This window comes from Erpetoichthys calabaricus, chromosome 15 (assembly GCF_900747795.2).
Source record: "Erpetoichthys calabaricus chromosome 15, fErpCal1.3, whole genome shotgun sequence".
In the NCBI taxonomy this organism is placed as follows: Eukaryota; Metazoa; Chordata; class Cladistia; order Polypteriformes; family Polypteridae; genus Erpetoichthys; species Erpetoichthys calabaricus.
The window spans coordinates 15,627,125-15,650,427 of NC_041408.2; the positions used below are offsets into that span (position 1 = coordinate 15,627,125).

General features: G+C 41.5%; 1 protein-coding gene across 5 annotated transcripts in view; it reads right to left on the reverse strand.

Annotated features, from left to right (window-relative positions):
- LOC114665885 (echinoderm microtubule-associated protein-like 4) overlaps nucleotides 1-23,303 on the reverse strand; it is a 50,661-nt gene that overhangs the window by 15,778 nt on the left and 11,580 nt on the right. The window contains exons 1-14 of one of the 5 annotated variants that reach the window (XM_028820540.2): nucleotides 13,913-14,100; nucleotides 13,121-13,303; nucleotides 12,692-12,821; nucleotides 11,905-12,093; nucleotides 10,024-10,155; nucleotides 9,893-9,918; nucleotides 9,655-9,684; nucleotides 9,024-9,147; nucleotides 8,788-8,937; nucleotides 7,341-7,410; nucleotides 6,391-6,501; nucleotides 818-913; nucleotides 576-710; nucleotides 280-415 (exon numbers count right to left, since the gene is read on the reverse strand). In XM_028820540.2, coding sequence (XP_028676373.1) covers nucleotides 280-415; nucleotides 576-710; nucleotides 818-913; nucleotides 6,391-6,501; nucleotides 7,341-7,410; nucleotides 8,788-8,937; nucleotides 9,024-9,147; nucleotides 9,655-9,684; nucleotides 9,893-9,918; nucleotides 10,024-10,155; nucleotides 11,905-12,093; nucleotides 12,692-12,821; nucleotides 13,121-13,303; nucleotides 13,913-13,964 — 1,564 coding nt within the window. In that variant the 5' untranslated portion in view covers nucleotides 13,965-14,100. Of the gene's footprint in view, nucleotides 1-279; nucleotides 416-575; nucleotides 711-817; nucleotides 914-6,390; nucleotides 6,502-7,340; nucleotides 7,411-8,787; nucleotides 8,938-9,023; nucleotides 9,148-9,654; nucleotides 9,685-9,892; nucleotides 9,919-10,023; nucleotides 10,156-11,904; nucleotides 12,094-12,691; nucleotides 12,822-13,120; nucleotides 13,304-13,912; nucleotides 14,102-23,303 lie in introns of those variants that run through there. The other 4 variants (XM_028820541.2, XM_051919543.1, XM_051919542.1 and 1 more) reach the window with 4 other exon arrangements.

Consider the following 23,303-nt stretch of genomic DNA (forward strand, 5'->3'; position numbering starts at 1 on the left):
CAAAAAATGTATGCACAGGTGGAATATTTTGTAAAAGTTGCACTTATGTCAGACTCCGTTGTAAAAATGAATGACAGCTGATCAACCAGAACTTAGGACTTCTCCTCTGAAGGAGAAACTGTGAGTTTCACTGAAACAGCAAATTATCTGAAGTGGATGTTGGTAATAAAGAGACAAGTATACCTTTTCCCATCCTTAACATCCACACCACTGTGCAGCTCACTGCTCATGTCGGAAAAATGACTGCTTTTGAAATTTCAGGTGAGTCAACCCACATACCTTTGGAGCTTTTCCCTTGTGTTGGCTCAGTTATGCATTTGCTCCAAATAAGAAGGATACCTCCCGAGTCTCCAGTCAGAACATCACCATTGTTCAGGAAAGCTAAACACTGAACAAACTTTGGTTTTTCATATTTCTAGAATTAAAAAGGAAAAACAAGCTATTAAATGTATTGACTAAGCAAGATGATCATACCTAAAGAGTGTCCATGTTAAACTGCAGCACCTACTCAATCAAAATTACCATGTGCAGTCTGAACTGGTTAAGATCACTTCTCTCTGGTAAATTTTTCTTACCCCAAATATTCCTTGCTTCCGTGATAAAGCATTGCCACTCCACGTCCAGAAAAAGATGTGAGACTTGCCACATGTAATAATAGTGTTGGCATCTGTTGGGTGGAACTCCACTGCTAGCACCACTTCATTTGTCGTCTATGGATCAAACAAGTATATTGTTAATGATACGGAAAATAAAAAACCTTGCACACTCCTCAGTGAATCTGTTGCCTGTGGGGCAGCAATATCAAGACAAATCTCACCTTAATTTCAGCAATTTTGGACTTTTTCTGCCAGTCCCAGACAGTCAGCATGTGTTCATTTGAGTCATCTACAACACAAAGATGGACTCCTGAGTCCTGCGAAGGAGAAATTGTAAGTCAACTGAACAGGGCAGGTAGAGGGTAAAGAATAAATATGTGATGAATGAAACCATGAAATAAGAAAAACAGACTGTTTCAGTGATGTGCAGTTATCAGAATTCAGCCTAGATTATTGCTTAATTAAAAATTACAGCTATCAAAAAATTAATAAAAATATCATTTATGTTCACTCTGATAAATACGTATTTACATATGTTGCATATATTTTCTTAATTTGATATTCTACAAAAAAATGTCAGTGCAGAATATGTTTCTGAATGTCTCTTAATGGTGGATAGTGTTGTAAACTGTGTTCTGAGATTTTTTGGGTAAGGAAGACAGAAGTTTTGAGTAATGCTGTTATATTCACTAATAACTGCAGCAGAGAGTGGTAATGTTTTGCATGTTCATTAGCATGTGCAAGTAAGAAATTCATTGCACTCTGCTTGTGAGTTAATGACCCTATAAACCCCATAATCACACATGATACCCCTGTAAAGTCAAGTAAGTTAAAAATCAGACAACTTAACATAACTTTAAACGTGTCATAAAATCTGACAAGATTAAGTTACAGTATATAAAACTGCAAAATCAATTCAATTCAAATAAATAAATACCAATAATTATTGCTCATGTCATAATTTTATCTAGTGTAAAAATGGCACTTCAAAAAAATTTAACAATACACAATAAAATACTATAGCGTTTACCCTTTCCATTTTCATCTGTATTATGAACCAACTATTCTTATTTCATAGGCCATATAAAAAACAAAGAATTTAACAGATGTTCAGTGAGTAATCATTCTAAGGCCAGGTTTATACTTCACACGACGCGTGCTCCAACGGGCGCTCCTGCTACACAAGCGTTTTACTGTTTATAAAGTAATCCCTCGCTATATCGCACTTCGACTTTCGCGGCTTCACTCTATCGCGGATTTTATATGTAAGCATATTTAAATATATATCACGGATTTTTCTCTGGTTCGAGGGTTTCAATGGACAATGGGTCTTTTAATTTCTGGTACATGCTTCCTCAGTTGGTTTGCCCAGCTGATTTCATACAATGGATGCTATTAGCAGATGGCTGAGAAGCTACCCAATCAGAGCACGTATTACGTATTAAATAAAACTCCTCAAATATATTGTGAGCACGGGGGCTGTTCGCACCCCTAGAGGATACGGCCGCTCTTCAAAAAACACTGAAAGACTACCTTCACATTGCTCCCTTCCTTGCTGGGCTTAATTGTGGTTAGTTTGTTGCGCGATATGCTTCCCACACGGTGCTTCACATACTTAAAAGCTCAAACAGCCCTATTGATTTTTGATTGTTTGCTTTTCTCTCTCTCTCTCTCTCGCTCTGACATTCTCTGCTCCTGACGGAGGGGCTGTGAGCAGGGGTGCTGTTTGCACCCCTAGAGGATACGGACGCTCGTCTAAAAAATGCTGAAAGACTACCTTCACATTGCTCCCTTCCTTGCAGCTGCTTTGTCAAGCGACATGTTTCCCGCACGGTGCTTCGCATACTTAAAAGCCCAAAAAGCACCTATTGATTTCTGATTGTTTGCTTTTCTCTCTCTCTCTCTCTGACATTCTCTGCTCCTGACGCGCAGTCTTTTGACGAGGAAGATATGTTTGCATTCTTTTAATTGTGAGACAGAACTGTCATCTCTGTCTTGTCATGGAGCACAGTTTCAACTTTTGAAAAAGAAACAAATGTTTGTTTGCAGTGTTTGAATAAAGTTCCTGTCTCTCTACAACCTCCTGTGTTTCTGTGCAAATCTGTGACCCAAGCATGACAATATAAAAATAACCATATAAACATATGGTTTCTACTTCGCGGATTTTCACCTTTCGCGGGGGGCTCTGGAACGCAACCCCCGCGATCGAGGAGGGATCACTGTACTTGCGTGCGCACTTTACGTACATCTGGAGGAATCCAGCAGGTGTCACTGCGAGATATTATCACGGTGAGAACAGGTTCGGCTTCTCTGTGTTGTGAATTGCCTGGAACACCATTAAATTCCGATGACACCTTACCTCAATATCTCTGAAAAGGATGTTTAATGATTAAATTCATCAATCCAGGGATGTGTCCATTCCAGCAAGCATTGGGCACAAGGCAGAAATAATCCCTGGACGGGGCCTTAGCTCATCGCAAGGTGAATACAAGCACTCACATACACTAGCATCATTTTAGCGGCACCAACTCCCCAAATCTGCATATCTTTGGAAGGAAACCGGAGCACACTGTAGAAACTCAGCAGGAAAACATGTAAACTCCAGGTAGGGAATACCAGCGACCAATGTTCCCTCTAAGCTGAGCGCGTGAGCGATCGCTCACACGAATTCAGAGCGTCGCTCATACTTCCCGCACGATCGCTCATTCCGACGGCGTCGCTCGTACTTATCGCACGAACGCTCACTCCGACCGTCGGAGTTGGTGCTCATAAATTTTTGGCTTAAACAAAATGTCGCTCATAAACAATGTTTTTTGCTCACTATATGCTACTCCTTAGAGGGAACATTGCCAGCGACGTGACTCCCTGTGAGGCAGCAGTGCTACCACTCCGCCACCGTGTCACCCCCATATGTGTAATTATTAACAGTATTCATTATTTAAACGAAATTAATGATTTATCTGTACAATGTAACATACACCCATGAATTTCATCATGAAAATGATATCAAGTATAAATCTAAGGATTTTAAATGTGCAGAGAGTTGAAATATCATACATTTAATGTGTTCTGTGTGGTGATCTATTGCTGTTTGCCACTGCCGTCAGGTCAGGAGGAAGCCCTAGAAAAAAAAGACGGCACAAAAGATGGTATGCAAGACTTTTAAAATGTATCTTGTCATTACGATTGGGAATATGCGACACTTGAATATAAAAGCACCATGAATGCATCTGTATGTCAGCATTTTGCTTCACCACATCGAACCATTCATCAAACATCAAAGTGCACACATCGATCCCGTAGGATCCGCATAGAGGCTTTCTGTCACATGAAGATTGTAAACAGAGACTCTGACATCACATTCCAACTTTTATCATACTGTGCTCCCAGACATTTGTTGGTACTGCAACTCGCGCTCGTGTCGTGTTAATTTCTGAGGACTTTCTCAGAGGACGCGTCAAATGAACGCTGGCAACGCGTGGCAGCCATGATGCATGCGCGTCCGCGTTCTGATCGTGAAGTATAAACGAGCCCTTAGGTGTTATATAAGCATTTGCTGCTCAAATATTGCTTTCCCAAAGCAATCAGAGGCAAAAATGGGGTTGATATGTTCTGTTGCTCAGTGCCTATGGGAATGGCAGTCAGATTCTGGTTGATTATATTTTCTTTAAAAACAAAATAAATAAGATCAATCAACAGTAAATTCATTCATGCATCCATTTTCTAATTAACTTATCCAGTTCAGGGCAATAGGTAGCCAGAGCCATCCCCACAATATATGGAAGCAAAGCAGATGAAAGCTTGGACATACACACATACACACTCATTCTTGACCAATGTACAATCATCCGTTCATTTAACACCCACTTGTCTTGCGATGTGTCAGGAAAACCCATGAACTGAATGTGGAAACACTACATAAGCAGTGATCAGGACAGGATTTAATTCAGGACTCTGAAGCTTTTAGCAGTGGCACTAACCAATGCAACACATCCTGATGGCTAAATCTGAAATCTAAAATCCATCAACCCATGCTCTGAACCCATTTTTTTCATAACAAAGTCAAGGGGAATCTGAGCCTATGACGGCAGCAATGGCGGGGATTATGTGCATATATATATATATATATATATATATATATATATATATATATATATATATATATATATGTATGTATACTATGTATATTGTAACTGTCAACTGTGATGTTTTCCTTTCCAACACATTATGTGTCAGGACAAGCTGTGATAAAGCCTGAAATAGCCATATTGTATAAAATTTTAAATCACCAGCACTTTCCTGACTAATTCTGGGGATAAAAAATTACTACTATACATCTGGCAATGTCATATAATGTCATGTATAAGGGTGGAGTGGTGGCTCTGAGGCTAAGGAGCTGTGCTGGTATCCAGAAGGTTGCCGGTTCAAATCCCTGTCACTGCCAAAAGAGATCATACTCTGCTGGGCCCTTGAGCAAGACCCTTAACCTGTAATTGCTCCAGGGGCACTGTACAATGGCTGACCCTGCGCTCTGACCCCAAGGGGTATGCGAAAACTAACAAATTCCTAATACAAGAAATTGTATAAGGCGAAATAAAGAACAAAAAAAATGTCATAATCAGCTGTGGGGCGGCACAGTGGCGCAGTGGGTAGCGCTGCTGCCTCGCAGTTGGGAGACCTGGGGACCTGGGTACGCTTCCTGGGTCCACCCTGCGTGGAGTTTGCATGTTCTCCCCGTGTCTGCGTGGGTTTCCTCCGGGAGCTCCGGTTTCCTCCCACAGTCCAAAGACATGCAGGTTAGTTGGATTGGCGATTCTAAATTGGCCCTAGTGTGTGCTTGGTGCAGTGGGTTGGCACCCTGCCCGGGATTGGTTCCTGCCTGTGTTGGCTGGGATTGGCTCCAGCAGACCCCCGTGACCCTGTGTTCGGATTCAGCGGGTTGGAAAATGGATGGATGGATGGATAATCAGCTGTTACAGCCTATTTAATATTAATTAAAATATATCAGAGACCGAGCATATAAAACCTATTGAGGAAGGCTGCTCTTTTAATCGTTATGCACAAAAACAATAACACAATATTAGAAAAGCAAAAGTAGTTTAAAGAACTCATAGGTTTTTCTATATAAATAAGTAAACATTCTTAGTTGCTAATATAAAATTAGTGTCATAGATGCTGGGGGGGGTCTATATTGTAGAAATATATGGCATTTGTGGCTCTGGTTGTGTCTGAACTATCTGTTCTACGTGACAATGTATCACATCCTGTTTGGGTAGTTTTACAACATACATATTATGAATAATAGTCAGTGCTACATTATAAATTGTCAGGTCACAAACAGGCACGCTCTGTAATACTTCATCACAATTTATACTAAAATCTCAGCTGTAATGTGCAGCTGGAACTAACCAGGAAATATAAAAAGTGGGTCATTCACACTGTGTCCATAATATAAAATTATAGCGTACAGCACAGCTGGCTATTCAAATCACAGCAATAACATGAAATGAAAATTGGAGCCATGCAAAACTGAATTAATTTTTATACAATAAGCGTTTTTAAATTGACGCCTCAAATAAGCACAGTTAGTAAAAATGCTACAAACAAATGTAAAGATTTAAAACCGCTTTGCTGGAGCCATTCATGTTAACTGCATGAAACATGAGGCATTTTCCTTTCACCACACAATGTTCATCACACAAAACAGACATTTCTAGGTGTGTAACATTATTTACTGTCCATTATAAGTTCACATATGCCACTGTACCACACCAAGAAATCTGAAATGACCTACCGCTTTAGAGAAGGCTAATGAGCCAACACCACGTTCAAACGTGCCCAAACCAATGACCTGAAGTGTTCCAAGGCTCACCGAGTCCCAGACCCGAACATGAGGCTGTAGAGCCTGTGGAGGCAAAAGTTTAAAAAAATTGCAGGACAGCAAGGTATTTTGTAATACTGTGCCAACTTTGAACTGGCAACTAGCTCTAAGTCATAAGTCAATGCAGTAACATTCTTTGACCACCAGAGGCCACCTCCACATCACTTTATTTAAGTTTGTGTTTAAATCTTCTAGGTCACATCCTCCAGTATTTCAAATCTGTTGCAAAGGCCAGCCACTTTCACACATTTACTTAAATCAGATATCAAGCACAATTACTCCATGATCTCCTAAAGACATTGGAAAACTAGTTCGTTTACAGTGAAGTTATTCTTACAATATAGAAATACTGAAAATAATTACTTTAGTAAAAAAATTTTTTTGATGTATAAACTGAATACGAAGAAGCTAATATTGAATTGATACCTATAATTAAAATGACTGCTTTAAGAAAATATTAAAAAGTTGGCAAAATTACAACAGCAATTACAAATTTTGTATGACAAATTTTTGTATCTATCCATTTATTGTTTGAAGCAGTTTATCTAAGTTAAAGACATGGAGAGCCAGAATCAATACTGAAGTCACTTATCACAAGAAAATATTAAACATACACACAATATAGTGTTGCTCCTCTCTGTACAAAATTATTTCAAGAGCAAACACTAATTTAAAGAGAAGCTCAGTAAGAGACAAGAATTGACCTCTTGTACTCCACCAGGAAAAAAGAACAGGCAATGTAATCTTTCCAAAATCAGGATTTGACAATTTTTTATCTAGAGTGGTGAAAGTTACTATAATTAAGGGTCCAGGTAACAGCTAGACATCATTAGTCAGCAGCATTTCAACATCAGCAGACTCACCCTTCCATCTTTGTCCACCCCAGCAATCTGCCCAGTTGCTATTCTAATCTTGTCTGGATGAACTGCAAGACTGTGTCAGAAAGAAATGAAAACTGGGGTGAGGACACAAGTGCCAGAGAGTCAGGTTTACAATCAACACTCTTACTGATCGGAGAATCAAAAACAGATGAACTTGCATTTTATACAATGTGACCTTTCAAAAAAGCAGTGCTTCAATGATGAAAATACAATAAACATTGCAGACAGTTGTACAAGAAATCAATAAAAGTCACCAGGAACAAAACATCTGTCAATAACTGTTTTAGCACTTGAAGTAAACAACCAGCGTGCAGTGAGGGCAATACAACTATAGATGTAAACATATTTTACATGGAGTCTTTCTTAAACCAACATCCTAATACACATAAAAAAATTATGTTCCACAAATTTGACACAATCTCTAGTTTCTGGGTTTCATTTGTACAGATATTACGGCTAGCATCACATTTCAGAGTGCGGCTGGAAGAGGTTCGCTCAAATTCAGTCCTTGGAATTACGTCAGATGGCAAGATTTAGTAAACAAGTTGGTTTCAAATAATTTTGTAAAGTATAAATTTAACTATGTGAAAGTTTAAGCTAGTATGCATCTTAGAAAACGTTTATTGGAAGTCTTATGATTGCAATTAAGTGGTCACAAAAGGAAAAAAAATGAATGGTTAATTTCCAAGAGATGAATTTACTATTCTGGAATAAAACACATCAGCTTGATATCATGTAAAAGTTAGATAGTGACTTGGTATTTTGTGTTATAAATTAAATTGTGGTTTCACATTAAGATAAGAATTAACTTTCAATTAAGAAATAAGTTGTATTAAAGCTTGCAGCCACAATGGGTACTCCTGGATTTATTCTGTAAACTATGACACCATAAAGTATAGTAAATTTAAACACAGCTATGAATCCTCGTTGTTCACTAGTAAGACTATGCAATTGGCTGGTCCATGGCATTTATGTTATTCTAGAATATGGCAAAGTCCTTAAAGGATTTAGGGCGGCACAGTGGCACAGTGGTAGCGCTGCTGCCTCGCAGTAAGGAGACCTGGGGTCGCTTCCCGGATCCTCCCTGCGTGGAGTATGCATGTTCTGCTCATATTTCACAGAGACCCATATTCGGCGTGGGTTTCCTCCGGGTGCGCCAGTTTCCTCCCACAGTCCAAAGACATGCAGGTTAGGTGCACTGGCGTGTGGGTTTGTGCGCCCTGCCCGGGGATTTGTTCCTGCCTTGTGCTGTGTTGGCAGGGACTGGCTCCAGCAGACCCCTGTGACCATGTGTTAGGATATAGCGGGTTGGAAAACGACTGACTTAAAGGATTTTTACCAATTTTCATCATTTCAAGAAGACAGGAAGAAAGCCAAAGTACTTAGCTGAAAGACAACAATATTTTTTATAAATACTTCTTATACTAACCATTTGACACAGTCTGTGTGACCAAGATAGTGGCGTTGTGTCCGCTCTTCATAGTTGAATAATACTACCACTGAAGCAATGAAGTAGACAACCTCCCCTGTAGGCAGCAGGTAGACATTGGCACGGCAGTCACGACCACGATACCCAAACCTGGGTCATAGGAGTCAAGAAAATGGAACCATGGCTAGATAAACAGGCTCACAAGGATGGTGCAAACAACCATCACAAAAGGATACACCCACTCCAGACGGAGCCTCTCAGGGGGCAGTTCTGCACGAATTTCATCATAGTTATTTACATCTGAAGGAATAAACATGGTGATGGGCCGCCCACGCATGAACATCTTGATGTAGTCACCATCTGGCAGGAAGAGTTAAACATGTTTGTAAGTGTACAAAAAAAAAATAAAAACACAGTCCCTCACCACCAAAATCATGCCAGCCTATCCCAACCAGAGCACGGCACCCAGCCCTGTTGCTAGTTTTAGCACTAAAGCAAAGAAGAAAAGTGCAGTAAAGTGAAAGAGCCAACAAGTATTTCCAACACAAGGTGCATCTCCAGTCCGAACACTTTCTCAGGTGATGGCAAACACTCATGCAGTATACTATAGGATGAAAATTGAAAACTCCCTACAGAAAACACAGGAACAAAGCCCCTGCTCATGCTCATCACAATAAGGAAGTGTTCAGCCGTCTCTGCACCCCAGTCAAAATTTTCCTATCGTATAATTTTTGGGAGGCACAGAAAGTCATTTAAAGGCATTTCAGACACTGCAAAATCATCTGGAGTTGAGCGGCAGAGGATCATGAGTTAGTGAACAGAAGAAATCAGCAGAGAGAAGCAAACAGCGGCCACTGGAGGGCTTACCTTGACTCTTCTCTCGTGCCGACCCTTTCACTATTTGAGACAGAAATAATGTGCAATTAACAAAAACAGTGTGCACGAGTCAGCTATCAACCTCCCATTAAAAACCCCCTTGCATCCCTTCACTATTTCCAAATAACATCAATTGGCCAAATAGCCTTAAAAACTGCCAAGGCCCAGACAAAAATAGAGGACTTCAGATCAGTAGATGGCAGTAGAGCTTCAGAAAAATACAGCTTACCTTGACTTATTACTGTCTCCTTTTGTCTGAAAGAAATAAAGTGAAATTAAGATAAGTAGGGGGAAAAATACATGAACACAATGTAAGCTATCCTACATTTCTGGGCAATATCCAGTAAGAAGGCCACTCACTTTTCAGTACTCCGCGTTACCTTGGAGATTATTCTGGATGTGGATGCTGCCTTTACCAATTTGTTGCGGGTCTCTTCTGATGACTCCCAGGTGCTACTCTGTGAACGTTCCATTGCAGAGTTTCGCTTCACACTGTGAGCAGCAAGAGTTGGGAAAAGATGTCAGAGAGAGTACACTCACACTGTTTGAATTCAGAATTTTCTTCCAGGAGTGAAGAGAAGCATCAAGGAAGCAGAGTTTGCGAAATTCATCAGGTTCATGTGATTAAATGGCAAAAGTGCACACATACAAATAAAAGAACATACTCATAATCAATCAGGCCTTTCAATACTCCATATTCACACAGAAAAATACACACCACAGGTTAATCAACAATATATGCATTACTATGTGGCTTGACTGCACACACGTAAGGCCTCACCTATGCCTATAAACAGTCTCTCACAAGAGACTTGATGTTCACACATACATACTCTTAGGGACAAGGAAACAAGCATGGTCAGGTGCTCTTTGAAACGCACACAGTCAGACCCATTACACACATTCAACTTAGAAGCACACACACACAGATAACACTACAGGCCTGTTACCACAACTCCCCATCGCCAAACTGAAAGACATAAGCATCAAACTGCACAGCTAGATAAATGATAAATAAGGAGCCCCGAAGCACAGATACGCAGAGTCTGATGAGCAGCCTGCAACCTGCTAGACCACTATGGCTGAGAAGAAGTGAGGAGAAATTGAAAGGACAGTTCTTCATGCAGGCCTCTGTCAGTAAGTAGGTGTTAATAGCAGTAGGCAGCTCAGCTTCCAAACAGCCTGGGATCAGTTCTTACTGGACAAGGAGATGCTGAAAGTGGACCCTGTCTGTCTGATAGCTAGCCAACATCATTAGTTCCTATTTCACAGAGACCCATGCACTACCCCCTATGAGACTTAAGGAAAGACGTGTCGAAACTAGTAGGGTGGGAATCGGGAATTATCTGAGCTCAAATTCCTTTGAAGGGGTGGGAGGTGCAAGAAGTTCTGAACCCTAGAAGGAAAATGCCCAGCTTGAGACCATGGGCCTCAATAAAAACCTATTGAGAACATCCCTAGCAACACAGGTTCCTGAAAGACACCTTTAAGATGAACTGGTCCAGCTGAATAAACATGAAACATGTGTAAAACATCTGCAAGCTAACATACAATCCCGAAATGAACAGACTAACTGGAAACCAATGCAATTTCCTGTCAACACCATACACCGGAGAAACAGTCCCTTCAGCAGTCCTTAAAGAACTGATCCCAAGCACAGCCAGCTGAAAGCAACACACAGGTTATTGTAAACACAAAAACTTACAGGGTTGGGCTTGGAATGCAAAATGTCTAGGTAAATGGGGTCCAGATAAGCTTCACTAAAAATGTGCCAGTATAAATGCATCCTTTCCTGCGGAACACTGTCCACTAACCAGTGAATGAACCAGGGCTCTCTCACTAATACTAGACTACCCTAGTTTATTTAACGCTCCTCTAGCTAACTAAATTAGGGTGAGGGTTTACAGCAAAATAATTAGTAGGACCAAGCAGTGGCACAGTTTCCGGCTATATCCTATACCATTTTTAAACAATAAACCATGCTCTGCCTCCTCGCCCCTTTTCCACTATGGCTATGAGGTTAACAAAAATCCACCTAAATATATGCCACCACTGATTCCTACAACTTATGAAAATGGGCATTAGAAAAGCAACCGAAAGCAAAATATGTGGCAGTTTATCCCTGTGCCTTTGGCACCGGTCATTAATCCTTCAGAGTCAAGAGGTCTACATCAGAGATATTGAATGTAGCATTCCAAGCCCAGCCCCCGTAAGTGGGAGGCAACAGGGACTAGGGAGGACCTTCTGGCCGCAGCCAAGCTCTTGCTTTCTTGGGTCTGTTTATGTGACTGAGGGGCTTGGGGGGAGGGTGATGGTGGCATGGTGGGCATGGCAGATAGGCCGGATGAACTGATGCCACTTTTATCATCAGATGGCTGCTCCTCTTTTACTCCTCCCATTTGCTCTTTTTCCTTCCGTTTCTCTGTTCCGCTGCAAAACAAGAAGGTGGTCAGTTGAATGAGGGAAGACGTACCATATGAAATGGAAGGAGAAGAAATAACGCAAGCTGCCTAAAGAAGAATAGCTGATGGCCCAAGATGTCACTTATCCCAGAAGTCATTTGACTAATGAATCATGAGACCTACATCAGTACCAGCTTTCTGTCAGCAATAAAAAAGGCAAGTCTCATCCAGTAGAGACTGGTTGTTTCAATTCGACCCAGACCCCTCCAACCCCATCTTGCAACAAATGAACCAAGGCCACTACCTTTCATTAGACACATTCTAATCAAAATATTCTCCAAACCTGTGAAATATACCAGTCTCATGCACAATATTGCTAACAACCCCATACTCACAAGGCAAGACAAAGACTGCAAGTAAATAGGCCATCTTTTCACATATACTTGCTGGTCATTACTGGGCAAGCAGGTTGCACTCCAACATCTCACACTGCTTGCCATAAAGATGTTAAAATTTGGAACATTTATTTCATGAGAACGATATTTATACAATGATTGCTGGTCCCCGCTGGGCAAATGCAAGAAGGGTTATTGCTGACATTAGCCCACCTACGTAACACAACATACCTCTTTGCTGCAGAGGAGAGTGTTTCTTTTCTGGCGATGGACATGGATGACCCATGTGAGGTCTTCCTTCCTGAGCTGCTGCCATTGGTAATACAGGACATAGATATGGCCTCCCTGAGAGTAGGTTGGCCTGAAAAAGGAAATAAAACATTTGTACAAGTGTGAGTTTTTGGAGATCAGAACAGGTCATGACATTTTGGTTGGTTGAACGCAAAATTATCATGACCACAGCATATGTCCCCTTTAACATGTTCATATACACACCCTATTGGTAGAGAGTATGACATGCAGGGGCTTATATTAATTATTGTTGCAACCCCAATTAACTGTAGTGCAGTGTCCTAAAAGCCTGCTTAAAACCAGAAACACAGACCCCTGAAGGCAGACACAAATTTAAACTTCTGCTCAGCTTCAAATAAAAGGCTTTACCTTTGCCAGACGGCATCTTCCTCATGCTTGCAGCCTGGTCCTCCGACAGTGCCAGGCGTCGCAGGACATCCGCCAGGGCAGCTTTGAGCACAGTGATCTCATCTTCCTGCTGCTGGACTCGGAGCTCTAGTGCTGACAGGCGGTCCTGCACATCAGAGGCACTTGCTCCTGAAATGCTGTCATCTGAATGAAAGGTTAAAGGATATGAATGAAGTAAAATTTCAAGCAGATTCCAAATACACCATTCAGCTTGCCATCTATTACATCCCCATTTTGCCACAAACTGACCGCCTGTTACCATTACCCACCTTAACTACTTGTTCCTAATGACCATTTTGTTCACCTGTGTGAAAAGTCTATCCTGAAGAACTAATAATTCACTTCCTGATAGAGAGACAACAGCAAAATAATAGCACAGGAAGTACAGCATGGGGTCCATTCCTCTACTCTAGAAGAACAAGGAACACCGACTGGAGGGCAGAACTGCGCACGTGTTTGTCCAGCTATGGCATGCACGGCAATTGAAGCTGTAAGATAAGCAGGCAGCAGGAAGCCACTGAGGTGACTCAGCCTAATGCCTCTTTCTTCTCGCACATGGTTAGTCGGCCCAGCCAAGAGAAACTTCTCATATCGCATGCCAAGCACCAAAGCAGAAGAAAAAAAAAAAAAGCAAGCACAAAGGTGAAACCATAGGTTGCATCCTGTTTGTAGTCGTTCATCTCCGCCTGGCACCACTTGTTTAAAATAAGGCCTCCCAGAGGTACCCTCTTGCCCCCAGAACTGGCAGGTTACCTGCACTGATATTGTTACAAGCAGCGGGTAGAACAGCAGTGCCACCTTCCATTCTTTGCAGGCAGACAGGTTGTCTTGCTTTTCACTTGCCAACAGTCCAGCTGGCACACCCTTGAGCAGAGACAGCCAATTACTCACGGCTCAAGACGGAAAGCGGGAGACCCCTAGCACTCATGAAGCCCGCGCATGCATGCACACACACACACACACACACAGGAAGCGTGCTGAGCAGCAGCCAGGGGGGGGAGGGGTTAGTAGACTTAGCAATGCAGGGAGGGGCAAAGCCACACACAGAAAATTAACTCTTTCTGCTCCTTTGCTCTGAATGGCACATGGGCCTGGGAACTAAATGAACAAGGTCACCTAAAATGAGCAAATACAACTCACAGAATCTCAGAAAGGTCTTGTATACAGTAAATCTCCGTAACTGGTCTGTCATATCCCTGAGACAAAGAGGGACTGTCAGACAGGTGGAGAGCTACACGCCCTCTCACTCAGATACTGGATACACTGGTTTACGCGTGTAACTGCCTGAGGGGATAGAGAAGCGCTGGCAGGTTCCTTTCTGAGTAACTAACAATCGTTTAAAAAAAAAAAAAAAAAGTATTAGCTTTTAAAGACAAAATGATCGTCTCTCATTTCTGGCTGCAAGTGAAGAGGCCAACAACCTGCCATCATTCCTCAAAACGTAGTGCTTCTCATGTAGTATCTAGTCTGGTGCAGTTGCATGAAGCAGCAGTGGGGGGGGGGGAAGAAATGAGAGGATCTGAGTCGGCCCCCTTTGATTAATAATTAGTTATGGAGTGGCTTCTCCATTACAGTTTAAACATTCAAACCTTTTGACACTACTAAATCATATGGTGAAATCTCTATAGGCTGGAGCAGTACGATTTTACTCAGCTTGATAAAAAAGTAGGCTACAATGATTCAGGCAGATTACGGAAGTCAGTCTGGATGTATTTGTACTCGAGGGGGAAATTTCTGCTATGTAATCACCAGGTAATAGTGGCACAAGGAATTTCCCCTAAGACCTGTCAGCAGGATGCAAAAAGAAATTTGTAATTCATCACAAAAGTATCTTGTGTACTTGAAGTTTGCTGTAAAATGTGTCTGTGATATAACCTGCAAGTCGAGCTGGACACAGTATGCGACGATCAGTATCTGCCAAGAGAGCAGCACAGGAAATTTCGAGAATAATACAAATATCTATGCACAAAATATGTGATTTTCTCTGCAGTGGTAAAGATGAGCCTGAAATGTGCATTTCATGAGTATCTGCAGGCAATAACTTTGAGCGCAGGTGGGTAAAAGCCAGTAATGTTTAACTGAGTACAGGTGTTTGCACCCTCTAATTTCAACACTTCCCAAACATTCAATGTTTGCATCTGTAACCTTTGTAAATCAAAACCTCCCTTCTGAAACTTTATATTTTAGCAGGAATTGCTGCATACACATGATTTTTACGTTGTTTCAGATGACACCATCCCCTAAATGAATACTGGAGCTCAATGCATCTGCCACCATATACAGTGCATCCGGCAAGTATTCACATCGTAACATTGAGTCAGAGAGATGTTTAATAATAATAATAATACATTTTATTTATATAGCATATGTACAGTGCATCCGGAAAGTATTCACAGCGCATCACTTTTTCCACATTTTGTTATGTTACAGCCTTATTCCAAAATGGATTAAATTCTTTTGTTTCCTCAGAATTCTACACACAACACCCCATAATGACAGCGTGAAAAAGGTTTACTTGAGCTTTTTGCAAATTTATTAAAAATAAAAAAATTGATAAAGCACATGTACGTAAGTGTTCACAGCCTTTGCCATGAAGCTCAAAACTGAGCTCAGGTGCATCCTGTTTCCCCTGATCATCCTTGAGATGTTTCTGCAGCTTCAGTGGAGTCCACCTGTGGTAAATTCAGTTGACTGGACATGATTTGGAAAGGCACACACCTGTCTATATAAGGTCCCACAGTTGACAGTTCATGTCAGAGCACAAACCAAGCATGAAGTCAAAGGAATTGTCTGTAGACCTCCAAGACAGGATTGTCTCGAGGCACAAATCTGGGGAAGGTTACAGAAAAATTTCTCCTGCTTTGAAGGTCCCAATAAGCACAGTGGCCTCCATCATCCGTAAGTGGAAGAAGTTCGAAACCACCAGGACTCTTCCTAGAGCTGGCCGGCCATCTAAACTGAGCAATCGGGGGAAAAAGGCCTTAGTCAGGGAGGTGACCAAGAACCCGATGGTCATTCTGTTAGAGCTCCAGAGGTCCTCTGTGGAGAGAGGAGAACCTTCCAGAAGGTCAACCATCTCTGCAGCAATCCACCAATCAGGCCTGTATGGTAGAGTGGCCAGACGGAAGCTACTCCTTAGTAAAAGGCACATGGCAGCCCGCCTGGAGTTTGCCAAAAGGCACCTGAAGGACTCTCAAGACCATGAGAAAGAAAATTCTCTGGTCTGATGAGACAAAGATTGAACTCTTTGGTGTGAATGCCAGGTGTCACGTTTGGAGGAAACCTGGCACGATCCCTACAGTGAAGCATGGTGGTGGCAGAATCATGCTGTGGGGATGTTTTTAAGCAGCAGGAACTGTGAGACTAGTCAAGATAAAGGGAAAGATGACTGCAGCAATGTACAGAGACATCCTGGATGAAAACCTGCTCCAGAGCACTCTTCACCTCAGACTGGGGCGATGGTTCATTTTTCAGCAGGACAACGACCCTAAGCACACAGCCAAGATATCAAAGGAGTGGCTTCAGGACAACTCTGTGAATGTCCTTGAGTGGCCCAGCCAGAGCCCAGACTTGAATCCGATTGAACATCTCTGGAGAGATCTTAAAATGGCTGTGCACCTGATGGAGCTTGAGAGGTGCTGCAAAGAGGAATGGGCGAAACTGGCCAAGGATATGTGTGCCAAGCTTGTGGCATCATATTTAACAAGACTTGGGGCTGTAATTGCTGCCAAAGGTGCATCGACAAAGTATTGAGCAAAGGCTGTGAATACTTAAGGACATGGGATTTCTCAGCTTTTTTATTTTTAATAAATTTGCAAAAATCTCAAGTAAACTTTTTTCACATTGTCATTATGGGGTGTTGTGTGTAGAATTATGAGGAAAAAAATGAATTTAATCAATTTTGGAATAAGGCTGTAACATAACAAAATGTGGAAAAAGTGATGCGCTGTGAATACTTTCTGTATGCCTCCACATATCTACAATTGGAATATTGCCAGGTTAAGTAACTTACTTGAGACTACAGTGTAAATAAACTTGTCCGGGGTTGTCTGGGAGGCACAAGTGTGCAGTGCTGCAGCCTCACAGCTTTAGAATATTTGTTTGAATCCTGGTTTGGGCACCGTGTGTGTGTGGAATATACAAGTTCTCTGCATGTCTGTTTTTCACTGGATGGTCAGGTTTTCCTGCAGATTCTAAATTGGCTCAGTATAAGTGAGTGTGGGTGTATGTATGAGTGTACCTTGTGCCAGATCAGTGTCCCATCCATGGCTGGTTCTGCCCTTCCACCCAAAGCTGTTGGCATAAGCTCCCTTAGGGGGATAAACAATAGATGGATTTATAGTGCAGTGTTTTGTTTTGTAAGTCATATGCTCCTGTTAAAGGATAAGTTTGGTATTTTTCAAGTCACAGCTTCACAAACATGGTATATGCATTTGCCACACAAAGGTATGTTCTAAAGTAAAGCATTTTCTAAAAATTAGAAAAATATATATAGCCACTCCTGGCGTTTTATAATGGAAACTTATCCTTTAAGAACTAAGACCAATCTGTTCTATGTTTTATTAATATTTTGCTTTCTCCATTTACATCAAGTCGTAAGAATTGTGCAGTCTCATGTATGGCTTCTGCCTCTCCTGTTCCATTGACACACCGGGAAATAAAAATCCAAAGGCCTTATGAAATCATATGTGAATTAAGCAATCAGCTTTGTATGCCTCAATTGTGAAAAACTGGGATCTATTTACATTTTGGGAGCAGAGGCGAGAGGAAGAAAAAGCAATTGGGCAGAAGACAATCTGCGACAAGAGATTGGTAAAATGTGTCCCACTTTGCACCATCGTGAAAGATTCCCAGATCAGGATTTAACTTTTATAACCCTGAATCTTCTCTAAACTCATTCAAAACCTGGAATGGCAACCAAAGTAAAGTACAAATATTTCTTCAAGGCCAGAGGCTCTAGTCCAGTAGGTCAGAGATGCAGCTGTGGCATTAACAAGAAAAACCCTTAGCCTGGTAGAAAAAAGACATCAGCGGTCTCCTTGAATATGTGATCTAGCTATTCATTTAGGGACACAAGTTCACTTGGTGGTGCCACAAATTAATTTGTGGCATGAGAGCTGGAGGTGCTGTTTAGACTTGCCTTGTACCCCTCTAATTTCACACACTCTTAAACTCCTGCCTCACTGTGCTGGTCCTGGCCCCGCCCCACCCTGCAGGGCAGCAGGTCTGCAGAGCTGCCAAATATGAAAGCTCCCAGTCCCGGACACATTTTTGTGGTTTTGCTTTTGTTTTATGAGCTTCACAAGATGGCTAGGTGCCAGGTGCCCGAGGCGGAGCTCTTCCCTCGCTAATTATTTTCAGTGTGCAGATCGAGACAGACGGGTCCTGCTCCTCCTGGCAGTTGGCTTGCATGGCTCTTCCGCGGCTGCTGAATGCAAGGAATGACAGTCCGTATCTAGGGAGGAAAGGGGCAAGTGTGCTGTACTACCTCATTGTGACATGTACTTCAGCAACTGAACAGCTGGACTTGAAATATCTCAAAATCATTTGATTAAAACATCAAGCTGCAACTGTCACCTTCATCCCTATTGTCAAAATACTTTGGTCCACTAAATAAAGTCATTTCCATATAGTGTGCCTTTCCTTTCTGCCAAGCAGCAGGAAGTTCATAGACTAGCACAGTGTGCTGCAGCACATTAGAGCTGCATCCTGGAAGGCCTGCCTGCCCCTTCCTTCCTACCCAGGCAATGCTCACACAGATCAAAGTGCAAATAAAGACAAGGAAGTCACTCCTCCTCCAAAAGAAGTCATATGCTGATTTCTACAACAGAAGAATGTAAACCTTAAATTCAATCAGCCAAGAGGACACCTCTTGCATTTCTTAGGTTAGCAGAAGGAGCCAACTATAACTTAGGGGCAGTGTACCCAACTCAAGAGACAGAGAACTGCCCAGACAGGTCCATGAAGCTCAGTATGCCATTAGTTGAAAAGGAGCTGAGGCAGGCCTCTGGAAGCAAGGTTAGCACTCAGGGATGAGCAGGCGTTGAAGCAGCATGATCACCAAAGAAGACAAGACAACTAAACTCCCTGCAATAAGTGTCATTTCATTTTCACTCCCTACTGTGCAGGGGAACTCAAAAGAACAAGCAGCTATGAAATATGCAAATTCATACAAAATACTGCCTAGTGATGCCTCAATGATCAGCCGCAGATCTAAACTGGCCAGTTTTCGCTATAACAGACTTGATCAGCGATCAGTAAATTGGCTGATCACAAAAAACTGTTTTTATTCATCTTCTTTTCAAAGCTTTACATCAATTTAGTTGAATTTCTCAAATACGTGAGGTTATTACAGTAGTTGAGCTAGCGTACGTCTTTTTTTGCCTCGAACTTCCTGTAAACTGATAGCAGCAAGGCAGACTATACCAGAAAGAGAGGAAGACTGGAATATTAGCCTTTATATTAAAGAAAGTGGAGTAATAAACTAAGAAAAACAAATCAGAGGAGCCGTCCTGTGCAACTGGACACATGGCAACAAAAGCTACTTGACTGAATTCAGACTTTTTATTTTGTCCTTTAATTAAAGGGAACACTGCTTGTCTGAGCAAGCTTGTGTTAAGCACAGCAGCTCACATTTTCAGTTAGAAAATGAAGAGATAAAACAGAATTTGACATTTCTGCTTAGTAAACAACAGGCTTGATAGCGTAACAGCAAAATTTGTTGATTTAACTTGTAAACTTGTTAAGCACGTTAGCCTTATTACTGATTAATAAACATCTTTTGAAAATATGATTGATTTGCAGCTTTTTTGATGGTTTGTACTGTGTATCTTATTTCATTGTGTGTGTAATATATTATGAATTTGGTAATAAACAAATACTGCATAATTAAAATGATAATCCATATTAATAATTACACCACATGAATTCAGAATGTCTAGCTGGTACACCGAGAAAAAACAAAATGCATATATAAATATAGTAAATGCATATTGGAATAGCAAAAAAAAGCTGCAGTGCAATTAAGGATTAAAAATCATTAAAACATAACAATCTGACCTGGGAAAGTCAATGTGTTAATTTTTGTGATTAATGTTGCCTGCTTAACGCATTAAAAAAATATTGTCGCATCCAGGGCCGTCAACGAGGCAAATGCCTCAGGCAGTGCTTTGGTCAGGATGGCATTTTCATGTATTTTTATTTTTTTTTAATATTACAAAACAACAATACTGTAATGATCAGGCTGGAGACACAGAGTGCCATGTGTCTGAACAGCTACTAAGCATTGTGCTTTCAGAAGGCACTGTGCATTATACAAATGAAACATCTGAGCAAGAGGAGGAAGTCCCGATAAAAGGGTGAAGATAGAGAAATGGGTTTCAGTGTGAAGAGTGCTGGAATGGAAGCGCTTTTGATTGGCATTGGGGCATGGGGCAGCTGCAATGCAGGTGTGGATGAGATGGAGCAGAGTGGTGGGCGCAAACATCACAGAGTGAACGAGTGAGTAGAGGGGAGCGAGAGTGAAAGAGCGCTGTGCTTCTGGGCCGTTGACACTGAAGTGGGAGATAATATACAGGGGTTAGACGAGCGAGTGCGATTAAAGTTAAGGCAATCACTGAGCTGCTTTTATGTCGGCTTCTCCAGGTGGTCCCATCCACCTTAGACAGGTTTCGACCACCTGAGAAGCTTGGCATTACACTGTTATTTCCACAGTGCACCAGTTGAAAAACACTTGTGTAGAGTATAATTATCAAGTTGTTGATAGTGATGAACAATGGAGGATAGTATATGCCGAGTTTTAAAACAAGTTTTAATGTACGCCCATTTAAGAGATGCTTATTCTTTCAATTAAATCAGTCATCAGCAATAATGCAATCAAAGTCAACAGTCATTTCGATCATTTAATTTTTACTTTGACACATCTGCGTCTCATATGTTACGCCAATTTGATCATTAATACATTGGCTTTGTTTTCTTATTGCCTTCTTTTCAGCTTGCCTTTTAGGAAGGCATTCAAATTCAGGTTGTACTTGCTGAAGTTGTATTTTGTTAAAAGTTTAGGTTTAAGGTCATTGTTTAAGTTTAAACTATCCCATTACTTTTTTTTAATTCCTTTGTGTTGATTCTACATTAAATTTGTGATTCAGTTGTGTATTTACTTCATGATTTATGTATTAATTTTATAATTACATGCTTTATTATTACATGCATATTTACATTTATGGAGTATTTCACTGCCAATATGAATTAAACAAAACAATGTGTGAGAACATATATATTTTTTGTTAGAGAAATAGTGAAAACTACTTTTTTAAATTAAGATTTGTTTTAAATAAATACATTACAGAATAAATTAAACAATATGACAACTTCTAATTATGAGAAACACAAGGGGGCTCCGCCCCCTGCTCGCTTCACTCGCCTACCCCCGGCGTTTTGAACCCATGCCCGCTGGGCAGCCACGTGTGAGGATGACGCACGTTTAATACGGAGCGTTCGCCCGTGTCACTCAGGGGCCCCCCATTGTTAATACGGAGCTCCGTCCGTACTATTATGCCTTGCATTATGGACTACTGCAGACCCCGTAGTGTTTCCCATTTCAGTTTGTATCTCGGTCAGTTGAGCTTTGGTTTTTGAAGCTTTTGAATTCCAGTCTTCATTATCAGTAACCTGCTGTCCATGTGTTTAGCCCCCTCGTTTAACCTATTTATGACGTCTTACTTTGCTTTCTACTCTGTCTTTCATTTCTGATCTCGCTTTATTCTGCTTTTGTTTCAATGACACCTGGTCCGTGGTGAATATAATTTCCCTTTTTCGAGTAATAATTTTCATTTGTTTGCGATACTGTGATGTTTATCGTACTGTTAATAATACATCACTGTAATGTGATTCACCCACGCTGTATAGGTTAGATGTGTGAGGATGACGTATGTTTAATACGTAGAGTTCGCCCGTGTCACTCTGAGTCTCCCCACTGTTACTACAAAGCTCTTTCCGAACTATTATGCGGTGCATTGTGGACTCTGTAGTATTTCCCGTTTCACTTCGTATCTCGTTTAGTCGAGCTCTTTGTTTTTGGAGAAGAGCCTGCCTGGTCTGCGGCATTTCAGACGTACGTTGTAGGCACCTGCGTTCATTAATTATATCCAGGCAGGCGCGTGTTTGTATTTCGGTCACTGGAGCTGTGTCGTGTTGAATTCGTGCCTGCTTTGCCTACGCAGTTTCAGACACGTGCCCGCACCATCTCGGGTTTGATGTATGAACCTTTGTGGACTCCGTAGGGGGCGTTGACTCCTCTTGTTTTACTATGTCTGGTCCTGCGCTTTCACCACGTAGTAGTGCCACTCACAATATGGCGGCGACGCCTGCGCTTTCCGTATTATGTCGGTTTTTACCATGCTGTGTACCTCCGCTGTGTGGTGTGGACGTTTAACTGTCGTTGTTTCTGCCTTTATATTCTGTATCTCGGTGTGCATGTGTTTCGTGCCTAGGTTTTTTTGAAGCTGTTGCATTCCAGTTTTCATCATCTGTAACCCGCTCTCAATGTGTTCGTCCCCGCTCTTTAATCCCTTTATAAAGTTTTACTTTGTTTCCTACTCTGTGTTTTATTTCTGACCTCGCTTTATCCTGCTTGCGGCATGTCAGACGGTTCGTAGTCTTTCTCATTTTACTCTGGGCAGGGGGGCTTTGTTCTGTAACCTGCTCTCCATGTGTTTGTCCCTGTTCTTTAACCTCTTTATGACGTTTAACTTTGTTTCCTACTCTGACGGTTCGTAGTCTCTCCCGTTTTGCTCTGGTGGGGGGGGCTTTGTGTGGCACCTGCGCACGTGCGTTGTCTCTCCCGTTTCACTCTGGGGGGGGGGGGCTTTGTGTGGCACTTGCGCACTGTGTCTTTTGCGTCCACGGGCAGGTCCCTGCGTCCATATCCGGTTTACCATTCTCGTTTAGTAATATGGATTTTTGTCTTGTATGCCGCATACATTATAGATAAATATTTTCTGCGCATATTTTATTAGCTTAAAAAGGGAATTTCATTTCTTTTAGTATTTTTATGGTCACTGAACAACAAGCCTACAGAATTTCAGTTTTGTTAATACAAAATGAACAGGTAGCATCTGTGGTCTACAGTTTAATTATACAAATA